The 17,826-nt window shown below is 39.8% G+C and overlaps 1 protein-coding gene across 31 annotated transcripts in view; it reads left to right on the forward strand.

Moving 5' to 3' along the window:
* Positions 1-17,826, forward strand: part of DTNA (dystrobrevin alpha) — a 324,921-nt gene that overhangs the window by 284,288 nt on the left and 22,807 nt on the right. For 18 of the 31 annotated variants that reach the window (XM_030553035.1, XM_030553020.1, XM_030553014.1 and 15 more), the window contains 5 exons: positions 3,823-3,910; positions 6,751-6,854; positions 8,861-8,974; positions 12,994-13,090; positions 14,904-14,924. In XM_030553035.1, coding sequence (XP_030408895.1) covers positions 3,823-3,910; positions 6,751-6,854; positions 8,861-8,974; positions 12,994-13,090; positions 14,904-14,924 — 424 coding nt within the window. The remainder of the gene's footprint in view (positions 1-3,822; positions 3,911-6,750; positions 6,855-8,860; positions 8,975-12,993; positions 13,091-14,903; positions 14,925-17,826) is intronic. The other 13 variants (XM_030553013.1, XM_030553025.1, XM_030553038.1 and 10 more) reach the window with 2 other exon arrangements.

Below are 17,826 nucleotides of genomic sequence, written 5' to 3' on the forward strand. Positions count from 1 at the left end.
TGTCCCTAGCCTCTGTTTGTCAAAGGGTGGAGATGGATAGCAGGAGAGAGATCACTTGACCATTACCTGTTAGGTTCACTGCCTCTGGGGCACTTGACATTGGCCATTGTTGGTAGACAGGATACTGGGCTGGATGGACCTTTGGTTTGAACCAGTATGGCTGTTCTAACCTAAATGAACCCAAAGTTATGGAGACAGCTATGAGTCAAGAAAGCCAGCAGAGTATCAGAAATCTGGAAAAATCTCTGACTGGATGGGCTCAGGCGTTTGGTCACAAGCTGAGGTGGTTCAAAAGTTTTAGATTTTTTTTAAACGGAATTTTTTTATTGTTTCTTTAAACAATCAAACACAGCAAGCAGCAAATATTTTGCCACACACTTCTGCAACCCCAAACCATATTCAGGTTTTGGCAGACTAATTTCAGCTTTTCAATTAAAAAAAAACACAACAAATTTTGAAGGAAAGCAGACATTGTCCATGATTTTTTTTTGCTTTTTAAAAACCCCTAGTTTTCGAACCAAAAAAAGTTTTGATGGAAAATATTTGTCCAACCCTTTTAATGAGCTTTAGTGCCTTTTAGCACCAGCTGATGCTGAGAACCAGTGATACCTTGTAAAGAAGTTTTCTCAAAACTAGGTTTGTGCTGAGATGCAGAAGGTTTATTTTTCCCAGGGCCGCCTGTGAGGGGGAGCAAGTGGGACAATTTGCCCTGGGCCCCACAGGGGCCCCCACGAGAATATAGTATTGCAATTTTTTTTTATGGAAGAGGCCCCTGAAATTGCTTTGCCCCAGGCCCCCTGAATCCTTTAGGCAGCCCTGAGTCACAGAAGTAAAGAATAGGTTGACACAATAAACAGCGTTTTGTCAAGTCGCCCTCCTAAGACGAGCAAAAAAAAATGTGAAAACAGAATCAGCATTTGCCAGTAATATTCATACAAAAGTTCTCTTTGAAAAGTGGAGAAACGCTGCAATTTGAGGTAAAATGCCTGATAGTCTAATTTTCCCCACCTCAACTCCCTACTTTAGCAAAACTGAGGGTGCAAGTCCATCCTTTATGTTTCAGAATCAGTATATTAGCCAGAAATAGTCTCATGAATTCTGTTACCAAGATATATGGGTTTTATGCAGTGCTATTGTACCAGCAACAGTATTGGCACTTCGCTCCATATGACAATAAGAAATGATGTAAGCCTAATAGCCTGAAAGTTATTACAAAGTCTTTAAATAAAGAAATTAAGTGTTGGAATGACTGTTTAACATTCTCAATATTTGAGGCTCATTAGCCATTCATATAAACGCCTTACATCAGAAATATTAAAATCATGAGATTTCTCAAAGGGATACCTCATTCACTCTTGTGAATATCCCAGATTCTACACATAATTTGTAAATATGCTTTAATATCACACTCCACCTTTATTCATGAAGTTGTGGGGGAAAAGTATAACCGTATGAATTATGGCACATCATAACTCTGCAACTTAAATCTTGGAATTTCCAGATTAAACATATTGTTCATACACGATGGTGAATGATCACGTACAACAGACACATTTCATTATATTTCTTTTGAAATTCCAGAACATTTGTGCAAATAACTTGAGGCATTACTAGCCCACAGTTCACACACTGCTATAATATGTACCATACTATATGCGTCTATGTGTAAGTGCATGCCCCAAGGCACTTAATATAAAGTGCGATAACTGTAAGAACCAGAAAGTTGAAGTGACTTTATTCATTTGTAAAATTATTTCAGTTAATCCTTTTAACTACACTCCAGATTTGTGCTACTCTGTCAATCCACATCATAATCTGTGATTTTTCAGGGTTTATAATATGGTTGGAAATTGCTATACAAATGACAATTGATGCTGGAATACCCACTTTTGTCACAGTTGTTACAATGTGATGTCATATTGAAAAATACTGAAAATTAACTATGTTGTCACTAAATTAATCCTTATTACATGGTTTGTGTAATTTCGTGGGACTGAGAGTTATTCCCCTGGGGTGAGAGTCATTGTTTTTCGCTTGGGTAATATAGTAGTACTGTAGATGAAGTATGTAGAAGAAACGTAGCAGATTATAAACTGGGGATTTATTCAATTGCACAATCAAAAAGGGAAAATCACTTTGAGCTTGGTTCTTCCTTCACACAAGGGTAAACCAAGAGTACCTTACAATCAGTGGTGTAAGTGAGAGTAGAAATTAATCTCTTATATATACAGTCAAATAAATTAAACATCATTTTTACTAAACTAAAATGACCACTAGTTCCTTTCTACTCCAGGTACTATCAGAAGTGGAATAAATAGTCAGCCACCAAGGCTTAGTTCACCCAGCTCGAATCTCTGGCTAACTCTTCATCACTTTGATGAATTTCTAGCCTTCACTCTGTTAGTCTCACTGGTATTCTGAGTATAAGACAAAGTTTCCTTTTCTCTCTTACTATTACCTCAACAAGTCAGAACAATTCAATAAGGCTTCTGGCTCCAAGCTGCCAACCAGTGAATCCAAGCCACTACCCATCCTTCAAGCGTAGCTTCTAACTTCCAGTGGAATCCTTCAAGCATTAGACCCCCAACCAAAAGATGCACCTTCTGGTTCCTTGAGTTACTGTGAGAGATATAGCTGTAGGAATCTCTCCAATTTCTAATGCATCCCAAAGTAGAACACTCTTATATAACACCTTTTATTGCGTTACTATTTCTTTTCTCTTGTATATAATTAAAAGCAATACTCTTTGAGCTGAAACTTGGCTTCTGAAGATGTTATTTAGGATCAAGTCATTATTTTCATCTTTCTTCCTTTTAGCTGGTTTTGGTCTGCTTGGCTCTTTTTAAAGTTGTAACTATTTAGAAAATTCACAGATTTTCAGTTTTTTAATTTTGCAATTGTTTGACTAAAATATAGCCTCCGTTTAAAATAACATTTGTCAAGTGACTAGCCTATAAGGTGAATGATCTGATTTGCCTTTGATATTCCTAGAATAAGAAATGTAAACAGTTGAGATATTTTAAAGTGATTCTACAATATAAGCAGTAATTTTTTTTATTTTTTTTCCTAATAACAAATCTTTGTTAATATTCTGAATGAGGGACCAAAGTAAACTTTTTTTGAAAATGTAGTGGCTAATATAGTTGTAAGAGGCAGCAGGATTTTATTAATTTTAAAATCAATAGAAGTTATGGGGCAATGGCTTGTCCCCGCATGATGATCTAAAAATTTACCTCCAAGTATCAGAAACTGAGAGAGGAGGCTGAAACCTGCTGTGTTTCTAGATGATTCAGTGAAGTTCATATATAAAAATCACACACTGTTCAGTGATCCTGGACTTGACTGGGCTCTGCAGATTTCACCCTCCTGCATCAACAAGGGCTACTGGACCCTAGGAGGGATTCACGCCTTTGGAATGTAGAAACATGTCGGAGGTTCCACCGTAGGGAGGAAGCTTATATGCTGGCCAGCTGCTTTTCTGCCCTCCCCCTCAACAGAGTCAGATGAGCCCTTTATGCCTCCATGGCTCAGTTCTCCCACACTTTCTGCCAGGAGACACCTGAGTTATGCATACACCAGCCAGCGTAACCCAGGGTGAACTGAGCCTTCTCACCTCCTGTCAGTACCTGTGTGCAAAGCAGGATAGGTTATTAATTAAGGGTAGCATTTGTTAGAAGCCAAACCCATGTTTGAACATAGTTCTGGGTATTTTTCTTGTAAATTCTGGAATGAAAAATGATGGACACTGTGATAAAGTGACTGTATTGTGCTTTCTAAACACTGATGTCTCTCTCCTTTTCCCCCCACCCCAACTCTGAGCAGCATGCTTGACAGTGCAGGCCGTCTAGATGAAGAGCACAGACTGATCGCCAGGTATGCAGCAAGACTGGCAGCAGAGACTACTGCATCAGTAAGTGGTTTTAATTGGGGGAATGTAAAAGCTTCCTTTTGCTCTCCTTTCTGAAGAGCAAGGGCTTGTCACAATCAGAAAATTTATATCTGACAACCTTGATGGTTCACAGATTTTTTGATTGGAGGATATTATGTAATGAAGAAGAAAGTTTTCTTGCAGCTACGTTAACAATGTAGAGTATAGATTTAACCTAGTGATATTTAAACAATTCAAACTAAGGAAACTAACTGACTGCCCTCACCTACCATTATTCTACCATCTCCAAATCCAAAAACACGAAGACAGTTTGGGATCCCTGAACTCAAACTGGATTGGAAAATATTGCCTAGATTAATACTGGTTATAGGTTAACGATTTACTTTAAAGGTAAAAACTGAGGTGGTGAATCTATTTCATTCCTTAGCTCAAAAACCAGAGCCTTAAGTGCTGAGTATTTTAATTAGTGATCTTGGACAGGATGACTGTAATGACCCATTGCATTAGCCTTGGCTCTCATTTTCGTTTCAGAGCAATGATTATACTACTCTGTGAATCACAGGATAGAAAGGGATGACAGGCTAAAAACTTACTATATTCAGAATTAAAAGACATTGAAGCAGGAACCTAATTGAAGTGTATAAAATCTTAAACGGCATAAATAAGGTCAACCCAGTTACTTTTTTCCATCTCAGTGCATTTGATAGACCAAAGAAGCATAAATGAAAGTTAAATGAAAAGTAGCTCTGTACAGAATGTCAGGAAGCACATTTTCACTCTTGGGATATATACTGTGGGGTCAGCTGAAAGAGCCAAATAAGGCAAGGTTGTTCATATTAAAACTATGAGCCAAATTCAAATCAGATGAAGGCAGTTGAGCTGCTGTGGCGATGAATTTGGCCCAGGGTTTTTTGCCATCTATCGTATAAGACTTCACAACATTGAAGGAGCGAGGGCAGCAGGAAGAAATGCACACAGTCTGATCATCTCACTGTCCGTTACCTGACAATCAGTCACTGTCGGATTCAGAATGCAGCTCCACTCAAATTTAAGGCAACCTCTCATCTTTAGCTGGTTCATCTTATTGCTTAAGGATGGTAATTCTTTAGGTAACCAAAATGCCCTGCTAATTACGTGTGTGGATGGAAAACCCTTCTGGAAGACTGAAATGTCATCCGTATCTGTCTGAGTTTTCTATGCAGCACCTATCATCATAGCATCTTTAGCTCCATAGGGATTCATAGCACTGAGTATACACACACAAGAACCAGATGTGGTTTGGATGGATATGCTAAACTTTCCCCTCCCCACCAATATACCACATTTTGCTATGTCTTTAAATATACACTACAAAGGAGAAAGCAAAGAGAGGCCTTCTGTGAACAGGAGCTCTTAGAACAAATGTGGCAACTACAAATTCTGAAGCTCACTTTAGCAGCCAAATGGAAGATAAAAAACCTATGAGACATTGCTAAGGCTGGACGTGCAGGACTAAAGGGCCCAGTTATTTCTGTCTCAACTGTACAGTTTATCAGTGCATTTGTTAGGGCTCCTTTTTGGACATGCTGCGGTTTTCCTTGACGGATAGAATATTAGTGGGAAAATATCCAGGTAACTAAAACTAAAGTTTTAAAATTAAGTAACTAACTAAAACCAGAAATGTGTTTTTCCCTAGGCGTTATGTGGAATGGAGTCTAGCAAGAAGAGGAATATATTTTCCTTTTTGAGGGCTAAATCTGCCAAGCACTGTAGAAAAGATGCTCAAGATTAGGCCCCATGTGTTTAAGGTTACACTTCAGATCATTCTTAAAGTGAGAGACAGTCCCCTTTGCAGTAGCTGAGCGCACTAACTCAGATGATCAATTTTTAAATCTTTATCTGTACAGCATGGAGGACAAAACAATTACTTGGATGTCTTCCTTAATTAGGATACTTCCAATGGTTGTATTAATCCCTGCACTGCATCACTGTAGAAAATATTTTTAATAAACACAGTGACTTTTGGTTATTGCTGGCAAACACAACAAAGGGAGTACTCCAACAAATCTGTAGTGAGATGGGTTTGAAATCCCCTAATTGGAAAATGGTTCTGTTGTATATTAAATGCTATGGAACAGCTCTTCTGACATGTCAGTAGAAGGTGTATCAGAGATTCAGTCACATGAACCATGCACTGAACTACAGCCTGAATGAAAAGTGGATGATGAATGAGGATTTAACATGGAGAAATCTGCTGTGCTTTCAAGGAATTAAAGGTTCTTGGGACAAGTGGAAAGCAAATGTCTTTTCCTTTATTTGGGAGGTGCAGTGGGATGAATTTTTGTCTTGGTTTTTGTTTGAGTGGAAATTCCTTTTTTCTCATGTTGCAAGTCTCAATAGCTTTGTCTACAGCATAATAATTAGGAGCTGTATTATAGCAGCTGCCAGTAACAGTGCAGCTTCATCAGTGTGAAGCCACTGCTGCAGATGGGATCAGGCATTTTTATCAGTGTTTCCTGGAAAACTCTTTGAAGCAAGTTGGAATGACATGGTGGTAAACATTCAAGCATTGTCTAGCTTAGTGATTACACTGTTGTTACTAAATTGTGCTGTTGCACCATTGGTGGAACATGACATAATATAGATACTTGTTTAGTTTTATTTTATTTATTCATTTATTTATTGTAGTGTAGAGGGCCCAGGTCCTCAATGGCATTTAGGCTCCAGGGTGTCTAAATAATACCTTTTGAGGATCCGGGCTGACAAGTCTAACATGATGCTATTGGCAAGCAGATTTCATTGAACAACCGTTATAGGTGCAGATGAGTGCATGGACATTTTTCATAATGCAGCCAAACTCTCTCTCTCTCTCTCTCTCGCAGCAGCAGCAGCAGGGTCAGCAGAGAGGTGCCTCAGATATCTCTTTCACCATTGATGCAAATAAGCAACAAAGACAACTGATTGCAGAGCTTGAAAATAAGAACCGGTAAGAATCTCCAGAAAATGCCTGCCTTTGTTTAGTACCACACACAATGTACGTCTGTTTGTTTTTAACATTTCTTCTCACTTGTTTTTGTCTATGTGTTCTCTCTAGATCTAGATCTATCTATTTATCAGGATGGGAGACTGGTTGCCTACATAGCCAGTACCAGTATACTTGTGGCAAAATTGTGGGGAGCCACTCTTAAGGCATTACAGAATCAGCCTGTGTTTTGAAAAGTAGATGGTTACATGCTGCGGGGTAGTTGTAAATATTTTTACTGTTTGCAATTACCCTTTCCGAGGGTAAAAAATAAAAATCCCATTCTGATTCTAAAACCAGAAAATCTTTAGTGCCCTGTTTCTGTTTCTAGAGAAGAAAATTAAAATCTCCAAAACACAATCTGTGTGTGATAAATAAAAGAAGCACTGATTGTAAAAAGATGAGCAGAAAATTAGGCTTTGATACAGACATAGCTGAAATTGGGGGACAGGCAATGGGAAGTCTTTCGAATTAGGGGCCAGATACGCAATTGGAGTAAGTCAGCCTAGTTTCATTGATTTTAGTGAAGCTACATTGATTTACACCAGCTGAGTATCTGGCCCTATATGTCAGACCCACAATCACTGAACAGTAACTTATGTTGTCATGCAGAGCTTTGTTCTGTGTTCTCTGCTTTTACTGTTGGGTAGATAAGGACTGGCCAAAACCAGATGCCTTTCTACCACAGACTTCTGCGATACCTTCTGTCACTGTAGTATAATTCCACCAGCTCTAGTGTTAATTTATCTTTCATAGCTCAAGTCTGCTTTCTGAGTACTGTATCTGATGCCCACCAAAATGTAATGAAGAAAGAGTCTGTCACTAACATCAATAAGCTTCACCTCTCTTCAGCAAAGCTCTGCATCTCTGTTAGCACTCTTATACATCGATTCTGTTCTAGTAAATCCTATTAAATGTACTTTCCCCTGAAGAGCTGCTGTCTCTCAGATCCATAGTTAAATTAAAAGCATTTTAAAAGTGCAAACGGTGTGTGCTTGATTGATGTAGAAGACAGGACAGATATTATTCTAGTTTCTATTGATTTAATGTGGAGCATAGAATATTCAGGAGAGAATGAGGCAGGGCTGGTGCAACCAGTTAGGCGACCTAGGTGGTTGCCTAGGGCACTAGGATTTGGGGGACGCCATTTTCTTCGGCAGCAACTGCAGCGGCCGGCTCTTCGGCTGCCCTGGTTGCCACCAGCATTTAGGTGGAGGGAGCTGGGGCAGGGGAGCTCAGGGAGGGTCACCTGCAGCAAGTAAGGGGCGGGCGGCACACAGGGGAACTCCTCGCCCCAGCTCACCCCTGCCCCGCCTCCTCCCCGAGCACGCCATGGCTGCTTCGCTTATCCCACCTCCCAGGCTTGCGGTGCCAATCAGCTTAGGTGCCGCAAGGCTGGGAGGAGGGAGAAGTGAAGCGGCGATGGCGTGCTCGTGCGCAGAGCAGGGGTGAGCTGGGGACGGAGGGGGTGCCTCAGGGCCGAGGGTGGGGGATGGGGAGCAGCTGCAGGAGGGGGCGCCTCAGGGCAGGGGGGGGGAGCTGCTGCAGGGGAGGGCTCAGGGCGGGGGCTTGGGGACGGGGGGAGGGTGCAAAGTGAAAGTTTCGCCTAGAGTGTGAAACATCCTTGCACCAGCCCTGGAATGAGGGTGAGGAATTCATTAGGTGAGCCACACAGGATCTATGTCCCTGCTTTCCACAGAGGGTATCTGAAATTTGGGCTCTAGTTTTATGGTCTTTTTTATGAAGGTCTTGCAGAAATGCTCTCTTTCTATGACTATAGCAAACATCAGCAAACCTGTTCCAGTGGTGACTGTTTCACTAAAGCTGAGATGTTCTGGTGTTTGGAGCCTAGTCATGGTATCCTTATTAGTTCAGAGCTACAAACAGTCCTTATTCTAATAGTGATGTTCTAGGCTGGTTCTATGGAAATGCACTGACCTTTAGTCTTTTACTTACTATCCTCCCCCAAGAGAAATCTTACAGGAGATCCAGAGGCTGCGTCTTGAACATGAGCAGGCATCTCAGCCCACACCAGAGAAGGCACAACAGAACCCCACTCTCCTTGCAGAGCTCCGACTCCTGAGGTAGGTGTATATGCCATGAAGAATTCCTGGAAACAGATTTGTGTAGATAAGGGTGAACACATAAAATATTCCTGTTCTTTGTTCTTTTTTTTTTTCTTTTTTTCTTTTAATGAACAGTGTAATTTTGTTCTATTTAATTTAAATTCAGTATAGGCCTTGACTGTGAACACAGTGAAGTATATGCTTAAAATTTCCACATGTGAGTAGTCCTGTTTACTACTCATGTGCCTAAAATTAAGCATATGTGTAAGTGATGCCAGATCAGGTATTTCGGTTGTAAGCTCTTTGGGAACAGGAACCGTGTCTTGCGCCAATATGTATAAATAACACCTTATCATAATCATGTGGGGGGAAAACAATGCTATTTCAGAACAAATACTTCTGCCAAAAAACCCCAACACCTTTTGGAACAGATCCTCAGAGTCCCTTAGAGCCATGGAGCATCCTATAGCGTGAGAGCTAGGAATGGAATGGCCCTTTTTCAAGGTTATATTGGTCATTTTTGCTTCAACAACCGAGAAACTCTTGGCTGTTTCAGCTACAAGGACAGTTGACCAGATTGTCGCAGTGGTCAGCTTCAGTATAAACACCGTCCAAAGTGAATGTACCAATCCTGAAGAGCAGTGTGAGAGCCAGACTGAACATCAGATCAGAATAATTTAAAACTAGTTGCTGTATACAGAGAATAGAGTGTGTATAAGTGCTTCCTCTCCAGTTAAAACTTTCATATTAACTTTTCAATAGAGTAGATTTTAGAGCCCACAAGATAAGAGAGGACTTCCTTGCAGCTTTCCTTCATGCAGTAACCTGTTGCTGGTACCATTAGACAGCCACCTGATATCTGAAGAAAATCTTAGGCTGAAACTGTGCAGAAAAATCTTTGTTTACAAATGCTGTATGATTTTAATTTTTTAGCCTCTTTTCCCCTAAAAATAAATCTTTGTTTTGCTAAGAATTACATTTGCAATATGATCTTAAGATAAACTAGTTGGAAACAGAAATGCTTTCTTCTTATGACTGATCTGCCTCTTTAATGACTCTAGATACCTAGTATAGTAGCATAGAGAATTACCTTCTGCTGCTGGGCAAGTGACATTCAGCACGAGCTTTGGAAATAAGAATTGAATGTCATCAAAATACCCATCACAGAATAGACTATTCATGTAGCTCCTGTGCATCATGACTAAAATCTATTGTAAACATGTTTACAATATTAGTAAATATTACTGAATATTAATGTCCTATTCAGTTGACAAATCAAGTTCATTTTAATTTTTTTTTAAATCCAGAGATTGATGTAGAACTAGCAGATTAATTCTATTGAATTTTGCAGCACAGATTAAAAACATAATAGCTTAGTTTAAATTTCCTGACACTGGGTGGCCTTAAGGCACCAATACTGGGTTCTGTCAACTGAGATATCTTTCCTGTTTTCATATATTGTGTCAGAGTAATCAGATAACTTTAAATCTGTGTGTCAGTACTGCTTCGCATGTGTCCAGATTAATGCTTATCAGTTAAGAGTAAAAAGGGTTTCCTTTAACTGTTCATGCAATTTTGGCAAAATCCCAAATTCCTGTACATTAAACAAGATATTGGGTGAGACCTTTAGCTAGTATAAATCAGCAGAACTGCAAGGTAGTCAGTGGAGCCACAGTGATGTAGCCCATTGACTTCAAAACTTGGAGCAATTATAGTGTAGGACAATTTGAGTCTTATAACATCAAGAAATGTTGGAGTTTTGCAGATCTGTAGAACACATCTAACATCCCTTGCAGTGATTTTCTGCCTTATGTTTATACTTTTTGCATTTGATCTCCACACTTAAGACACATCTCTGGCCACCTGTCTGTTTACCCACAGCTAAATTTTACATGACCCTCAATTTTTCAAGAAACTATTCTCCAGAATATTTAGCTTCAGAGTCTTTTCTGGTTTTGAGGAATTCTCAATTTCTTCTGGTATAAATGAGAGCAGAATTTGACCCTTGATCATTTATTTCTGTCTATTATTAAATTGTGAGGATAAAGTTTCAAAACTGAGGATATGTCTGCACTAGATTTCTTTTATCTGGAGTTAATTGATTGCCAGTTACTTGAGGTGCTTAACACTTTTGTAAATGCCAGCATGGACACTCCCCAGCTTATTAATTGGCAGTACCATGTGGGGAGTAATTGCATTAGCCTACACAAAAGTAACTCAAGATAACTGGCAATCAACCAACTCTAGGTATAAAAAGTTTAGTGTAGACATATATCCTGAGGTGTGCCCATAAAATATGCATACAAACACAGTTAACTGCAATGCAGGTGTTCCTGAAGCAATGAATTATGAAAATGTAGCCCTTACAATCTACAAAATAGCACAAAGAGCAGAAAATATAGATCAGTTCACTAAGAATGGAAGTTCTTTTCCCTACACCCACAACACATGCCCAATTAGGATTGGCACTGTTTAATTTATTCAGATGCCTCAATATGGGACTTGCATATAATCCACCTTCTCATGACAGGATATAGGATATATATGCTGGCATTTACAAAAATATAGAATTAACTTCATTTCTAAGCACAGCTCCAGAGTGCAGTTGATGAAATGAACATGAAAAGTGGTATGTCAAGTGATAGCATAATGCTTCTCTCCCTGTGCAATGAATCTAAAAGACAACATGAGTAAACGCTGAGACCTTTTCTAGGATATGCGAGTTTGAATTGGGTAGATGACTTCTCTTGTTTTTGTTTGTAATTTCTTAAACCCACTTTCCTTTCCACAATTCACAGCTTTTCCAACCATTAGATACTCAGGGGAAAATCCAAGCACAGGAAATTTCAAGTAGAAAATATTTGAATCTTCTAGAAGAATAAACAAAGCCTTGGTATGTTAGGGCCAAATCTACTCATGTTGGTAAGCAATAACTCATGTGAGTAGTCCCATAGAAGTCAATGGTGCTGTTTGTGTGAGTAACTCCTTTATTGTGGTTAAAGGGCTCACAGTCTGGCTTTTACTACCCAGGAACTATATTTAACATTGCTGACTTCTACCTTCCTCAATTTTGGAGAAGTAGAACAAAAACACCAATTTACAGGCATTACAGGATGCATCAAATACCATCTTTCATTATGTTTTATATATATAGATATGATATAAAAATATAGTAGAAAGAATGTATAAAATATCACCTAATCTAAAATATGACTTTTAAAAATATTATCAATTATATTGTAATTTGCAGGGGGCAGCAGCTCCAGGTTAAATATGATAGTGACCTCCCCAAAATCTGATTATGTATATCCCATAGGCCTGATTCAACCCTCCGTTATATGGGTGAAACTCCCACAACCGTCAGTGAGAGTTGGACTTGTATAGCTGAAGGCAGAATTATACCAAATTATCCTGCTTAGATTACCATAGATTGTACTTGTACAGAATCAAAATCTGCTCCATGTTACATGGGCTTAAGGCTGGAGTAACCTCACCAACATGCATGGAGTTACTCAGGATTTACACGGTCACAAATGAGCATAGAATTTGGCTTGCAGCATCAAAAGCTATTTTCAAAAGAGTTAAAACTGAAAACATGTAATAGCTTGGACTCCAGCCTCTGAAAAGCCACCTCTCTCTGTTGTTCTGGCTGAATTTCTGAATTCTCTTGAGCTTTCCCATCTTTACTTGTCCAGTGTCAATAATCCTGCCAGACTCTCATGTTCTGAAGTAATCTCCTAACACTCTTCCAAATGTAAGTTTACTTGTGTGAATCTGAAAAATACTTCTTCATTTGGTGTTTGGGGAGAGAGTGTCAGTACTTACTTTACCCCAACCATCATACTGAGCCCTTTGTACACTCTTAACTTCAAGGAACTTCCTAGTTTCTCAATCTCCCGATTTCTGGGCATTATATTAAATTCAACGCATGTGTTCACTAATATACTCTGCACAGTTGACCTGAAAAAATGATGCAGTTCAGAAATTGTAAAGCTGACTCTATGAAGTATTAGCTCTGATCCTAACTTATTTTTCAGACAGCGGAAGGATGAGCTCGAACAGAGGATGTCTGCTCTCCAGGAAAGTCGGAGAGAGCTGATGGTACAGTTGGAAGGCCTCATGAAACTACTGAAGGTAAGGTGCTGCACTTGAAAGTCAAAGGAAATGGACAGGGGCCAGTCAAGTAGTGTCACATAGGAAAGAGAGATTCATCATATTAATAAAACACTACAGAACTTGAATATTTCCTCCTACAAAAGCTTTGTTTCCCATCAATTTTTTCTCTTAGCTTTTGCCACTCTAATACATAGGTTTTCAGGATCAATAGTGTACCCACATGATACTGTTCCTGTACTAACACCATATCTTTGTTGTCATACTATCACTAAATGAATTGGACAACACTTGAAAGCAGTGTAGTAGACTAAGTATTACTGACAAATAATTGAAATTCACTTGAATTTGCAAACAAAGCCCACTGTGGTGCAGTACTACCTTGCTAGTTAGTGAGAAGAGATCCAGCAATGCTGGTCGATCAGGTTCTGGAGCAGCCATACAAAAATCATTACAACAAAGGTTTTCAAGACATGCTCGGTTTCTGGTTTATTGATAGTTTGCTCCACTGAAAACATACTGAATATAGAAAAGGTGGATGTACAGAAGGCAACAAAACAATTAATCCCCAATGGTAAATAGCTATGCCAACACTGCACAGTGTATAGCCTCCTATCCTGGCTGATGGTACCGAGCTAGTTTTTCTAGTTCCTTTAGCTTTGTTCTTTTCATTAGTCGTTCTGTCAGATGAAGCAATTTGAAAACGCAGCCCCTCTGACTATAGGACTTTGGAAGTATCTTCTTAACAGTACTTGTTCCTTTTCACTAAAAAAGAAAAAAAATCCTTTGTAAACTACACTAAAAGAAAGAAAGCACTTTCCTGAAGGATCCCATTTCAAAAATGCAGATAGCAATATACAAGTGTATTTCTAAGACTAGAAAGGAAAGCTGGAAAATGCCTTTTTACCTTCCCGAGTTGCAAAAGGGGCCTCAGCGGTGCATTATACTTCTGGCCCTTTAAATCCTGCATGGCCCATCAGAGCTAGCACACTATTGAAAATGGGCCCTCCCAGCAGGGAAATAAGTCCCCTGAAAGTGATGGAGTTTTCACTTCAGCCGGGGACACTTTAGACATATATTTCCTTCTTCAAGAAAAACACAAACTTTTGTGGAAGGGAATGGGCAGGGAAGAGGAGAGGAACTGGCATGGAATGTACAGCCTCCAGTACGGATGCCCTTTGCACTGAAGTATTAGTAATATGGTTGTCTAGAACTGAGTTTTGGTGCAAGGATCATGCTCTGTCTTGAGTTATGGGGGTGGTCAGCCTCAGTGCATTTTTTCAGATACAAAGTTGTACTATAATTAGAATGGGGAGGATGACTAGCCACTCTAAATAGAGTATGACCCCAATGTGCTTCATTGGAGACAATCTAGGGAGTTTTTGGGGACTATAGTAATTGATGGCTCCCCAACATTCCCTGACCCCCAGGGAGGTGGGGTCCTGTCCCTGAGGGATGAGAGGCCCTGAGTGGGAGGTCAGGTCCTGCCCCTGGGGACCGAGGGCCTCAGGGGCTGTTGGAGAGTGAGCCCATCACTCACTCCTCCTAAAGTGGTTCCTGTTCATGGGGCTGACCCAGTTCTCTGCTCTGACCCATTGGCTCTCACCACTGCATGCAGAGGGACCTGCCCCCCATGACACACCACCTTGCCCCCTTTTTGCCTGTGGGCTCTTTGAGGTGGGGGGTTTCCCCAATGATCAGGGCTCTGTCCAAGTGCACCAGGCTGTATTAGTTAATCCAGGACTTCTAACCTTGTTCCCAAGTTTGCATTTATTTTTCTCTTCTTCACTTAAATCCTGGCTAATCTAACTCTGGTGATCCAATTTTTCTTTAGGAAGAAGAACTGAAACAGGGAGTAAGTTATTTACCTTATTGTAGGTGTCACTAACTCTATGATGGGGCTACGATTCCATGGTTTATATTATTCCTTCTGCTTGAAATGTGTGGCTCATGCCTTGGACTGAGGATAATGATAATGTGTTGCACTTCTTTAGCATGTTTTATCTGACCCTTTCAAAGCACTTTACACAGTTAAACCTCACAGTCCCCCCGGGAAGTAAGAAATGGCTTGATAGAATCTTTTTCTCACTCCTGTAAAGCTATATCTACGCTATGAACTAGAGGTGTGATTCCCAGTTCACACAGACATACATGCACTAGCTCTCATCTGAGCTAGCACCCTAAAAATAGCAGCGAAGCTGTGGTAATGGGGGCAGTGATAATGGCAGCATGGGCTAGCCACCCCAAGTACAAACCTGACTGAACACCATGAGTACATACTCCGGACAGCTAGCCTGTGCCACCGCTGCCCATGCTAGCTGGGAATCATGCCCTTAACTTATAGTGTAGACGTAGCCTAAATGAGGCCACTTTAGGGGTGAAAAGCAGCAACTGTTTAACTGCATACAACTATAGTACACCACAATTTAGAACAGGGAATGAAGAACACCACCAGCATTCATAGCCATTTGAAACTACCAAGGTAAGTTCAGTAAGCAAAATATAATTACCTGAGTTGTAATTAACCTTGGATAATGGATTTGGAGTCTCTAGTCATTCAGAAAGCGCCAGGGGACTTTTTCTGTCCACAAGCAGTCTGGATATTGGTTTTACATCTTCAAAAGATGGCACTGGCAGCAGCAGCCAAGTGCCAGTCAGAACAATAACTTCACTTTCAAAGCAGTGCAAGAGTCTATATCAGGGGTAGGCAACCTATAGCACGCGTGCCGAAGGCGGCACGTAAGCTGATTTTCAGTGGCACTCACACTGCCCGAGTCTTGGCCACCGGTCTGGGGGGCTCTGCATTTTAATTTAATTTTAAATGAAGCTTCTTAAACATTTTTAAAACCTTATTTACTTTAGATACAGCAATAGTTTAGTTAATATATTATAAACTTCTAGAAAGAGACCTTCTAAAAACGTTAAAATGTATTACTGACACGGGAAACCTTAAATTGAAGTGAATAAATGAAGACTCAGCACACCACTTCTGAAAGGTTGCCGACCCCGGTCTATATTAATAGTATTGACTTTTAGAAAATTAAATTGTTTTGTAGCCTTTTCTAGAATTAAAATGGACACTGTCGAGATTATTAAGTTAAAAAATATACCTGATCTGCCCAGACAGCAATCCTATTTAAAAGGGGAGTGTAATGAGGAATATTTCATTGTAACACAATAACGTCGAGCCCCTCAATTTCAACAAACAGTCTGCACACTGGCTATGGTAGGAGGGTTGGCCATGCACCAGTTTGTTTGTTTCTGGTGCTTAGCCTTGTTAAACTTAACAGTTTTACTACATTTTGGGACAGAGGATGAATCTGTTGCAGCAAGACAGTGCTGATTGTAGTCCAGAGGGGAAGACCTATCAGAAGACCCCTCTGAGTAGGTCTATTGCTTTTTAATTTTGCCTAAAAACGTTAATGGCTGTTCTGTGTAAATTAGATGCCCTAAAAGTGAACAGGGTTTTTTTTTAAAGAAGCATCTTACAAAAATAGTCTTTTTATTGTGTTTAATAAAAATATATGTTGAGGCTATGACAATATGTTTTTGCTTTCTACAGTGTAATACCTAGGTCCTTTTATCAGAATGGCAGGTGATTATGCTAATTATTTATTTATTTACACTAGTTCTCATCATTTCTATAAAATGTTCCCCATTGATCTCTTTCATAGGCTATTTACAGATGTAGGGCTAAACTCATCTCTGGAGTAACTCCATTGGAATTAATGGTCTAGATAAGTTTCTAGTGCTTATGTACTTTCCATTTCTATGTTGCCACAATGACGCTTCCTCCCAGAAGGATAATGAAGTGATCACATATGTATTGTTTTCTTAGTTGTCATGTTATAATGTAATAGTATTTTCCTGGGCAGACTTTCGTGCTATGTGAGCTAGTTTTAGCTCCAGCAGAGGGAGCAATGGACTACAGATTCAATAAAAACAGTGTTCACTTCAGATGTATTATACTGAGTTATGCATGACACTAGGTAACATAAACCATTTTCCAGTCTAACAAGGGATAATTAAAATCCTTACCACTTTGATCTAAGTATGATGAGCTAAATCGAGTACATGAAGGTCTCATAAAAGGCACTTGGATGCTGACAGCTGCAATCAGTTAACAAATGAAGGCTGAAGCCTTCTGTCACCTCAGTGATAGTGGCAGCTTTCCACAAACTCCCCTGTCAACATGCCTCAGTCCTGATCTTGTGGGTCTAACTAGGGATTAAAAGAAGTTCAGTCCTTGGCCTTTACGCTGAGACTATAAGCAAGTCAGTCACTTAGCGTCAGTTGTAAGCATAGTTTTTCAGACATTTACCATCTGTCTCTCGCGAACTAGACTAAGACCACTAACCGCATTTCACATATGCCACTAGACAGACATCCAATGGTAACGACATTCAGTTGCCACGGATCTGGGCTGAATTTGATCTAGCAAAGTAGAATATAAAAAATAGCTGCAGTCTTTTAAACCATACAGTCTCTGTGGGTTTAACTTTCTGTGGATTGATTTTGTCCAATACTACCCAAATAGTTAAAAGAAAAAAAAACCCAAATACCTAAAGTTTCTCATGCCTTGCAAAGGTCTTGTTCCAGAAAGTGAAAGTTACAGTTAACAATGCATTATTTACCATGCATACCAGATCAGTATAGCAATTATAGTACACCTCTACCTCGATATTACGCTGTCCTGGGGAGCCAAAAAGTCTTACCGTGTTATAGGTGAAACTGCATTATTTCGAACTTGATTTGAT

Source organism: Gopherus evgoodei, chromosome 2 (genome assembly GCF_007399415.2).
Source record: "Gopherus evgoodei ecotype Sinaloan lineage chromosome 2, rGopEvg1_v1.p, whole genome shotgun sequence".
Classification (NCBI taxonomy): Eukaryota; Metazoa; Chordata; order Testudines; family Testudinidae; genus Gopherus; species Gopherus evgoodei.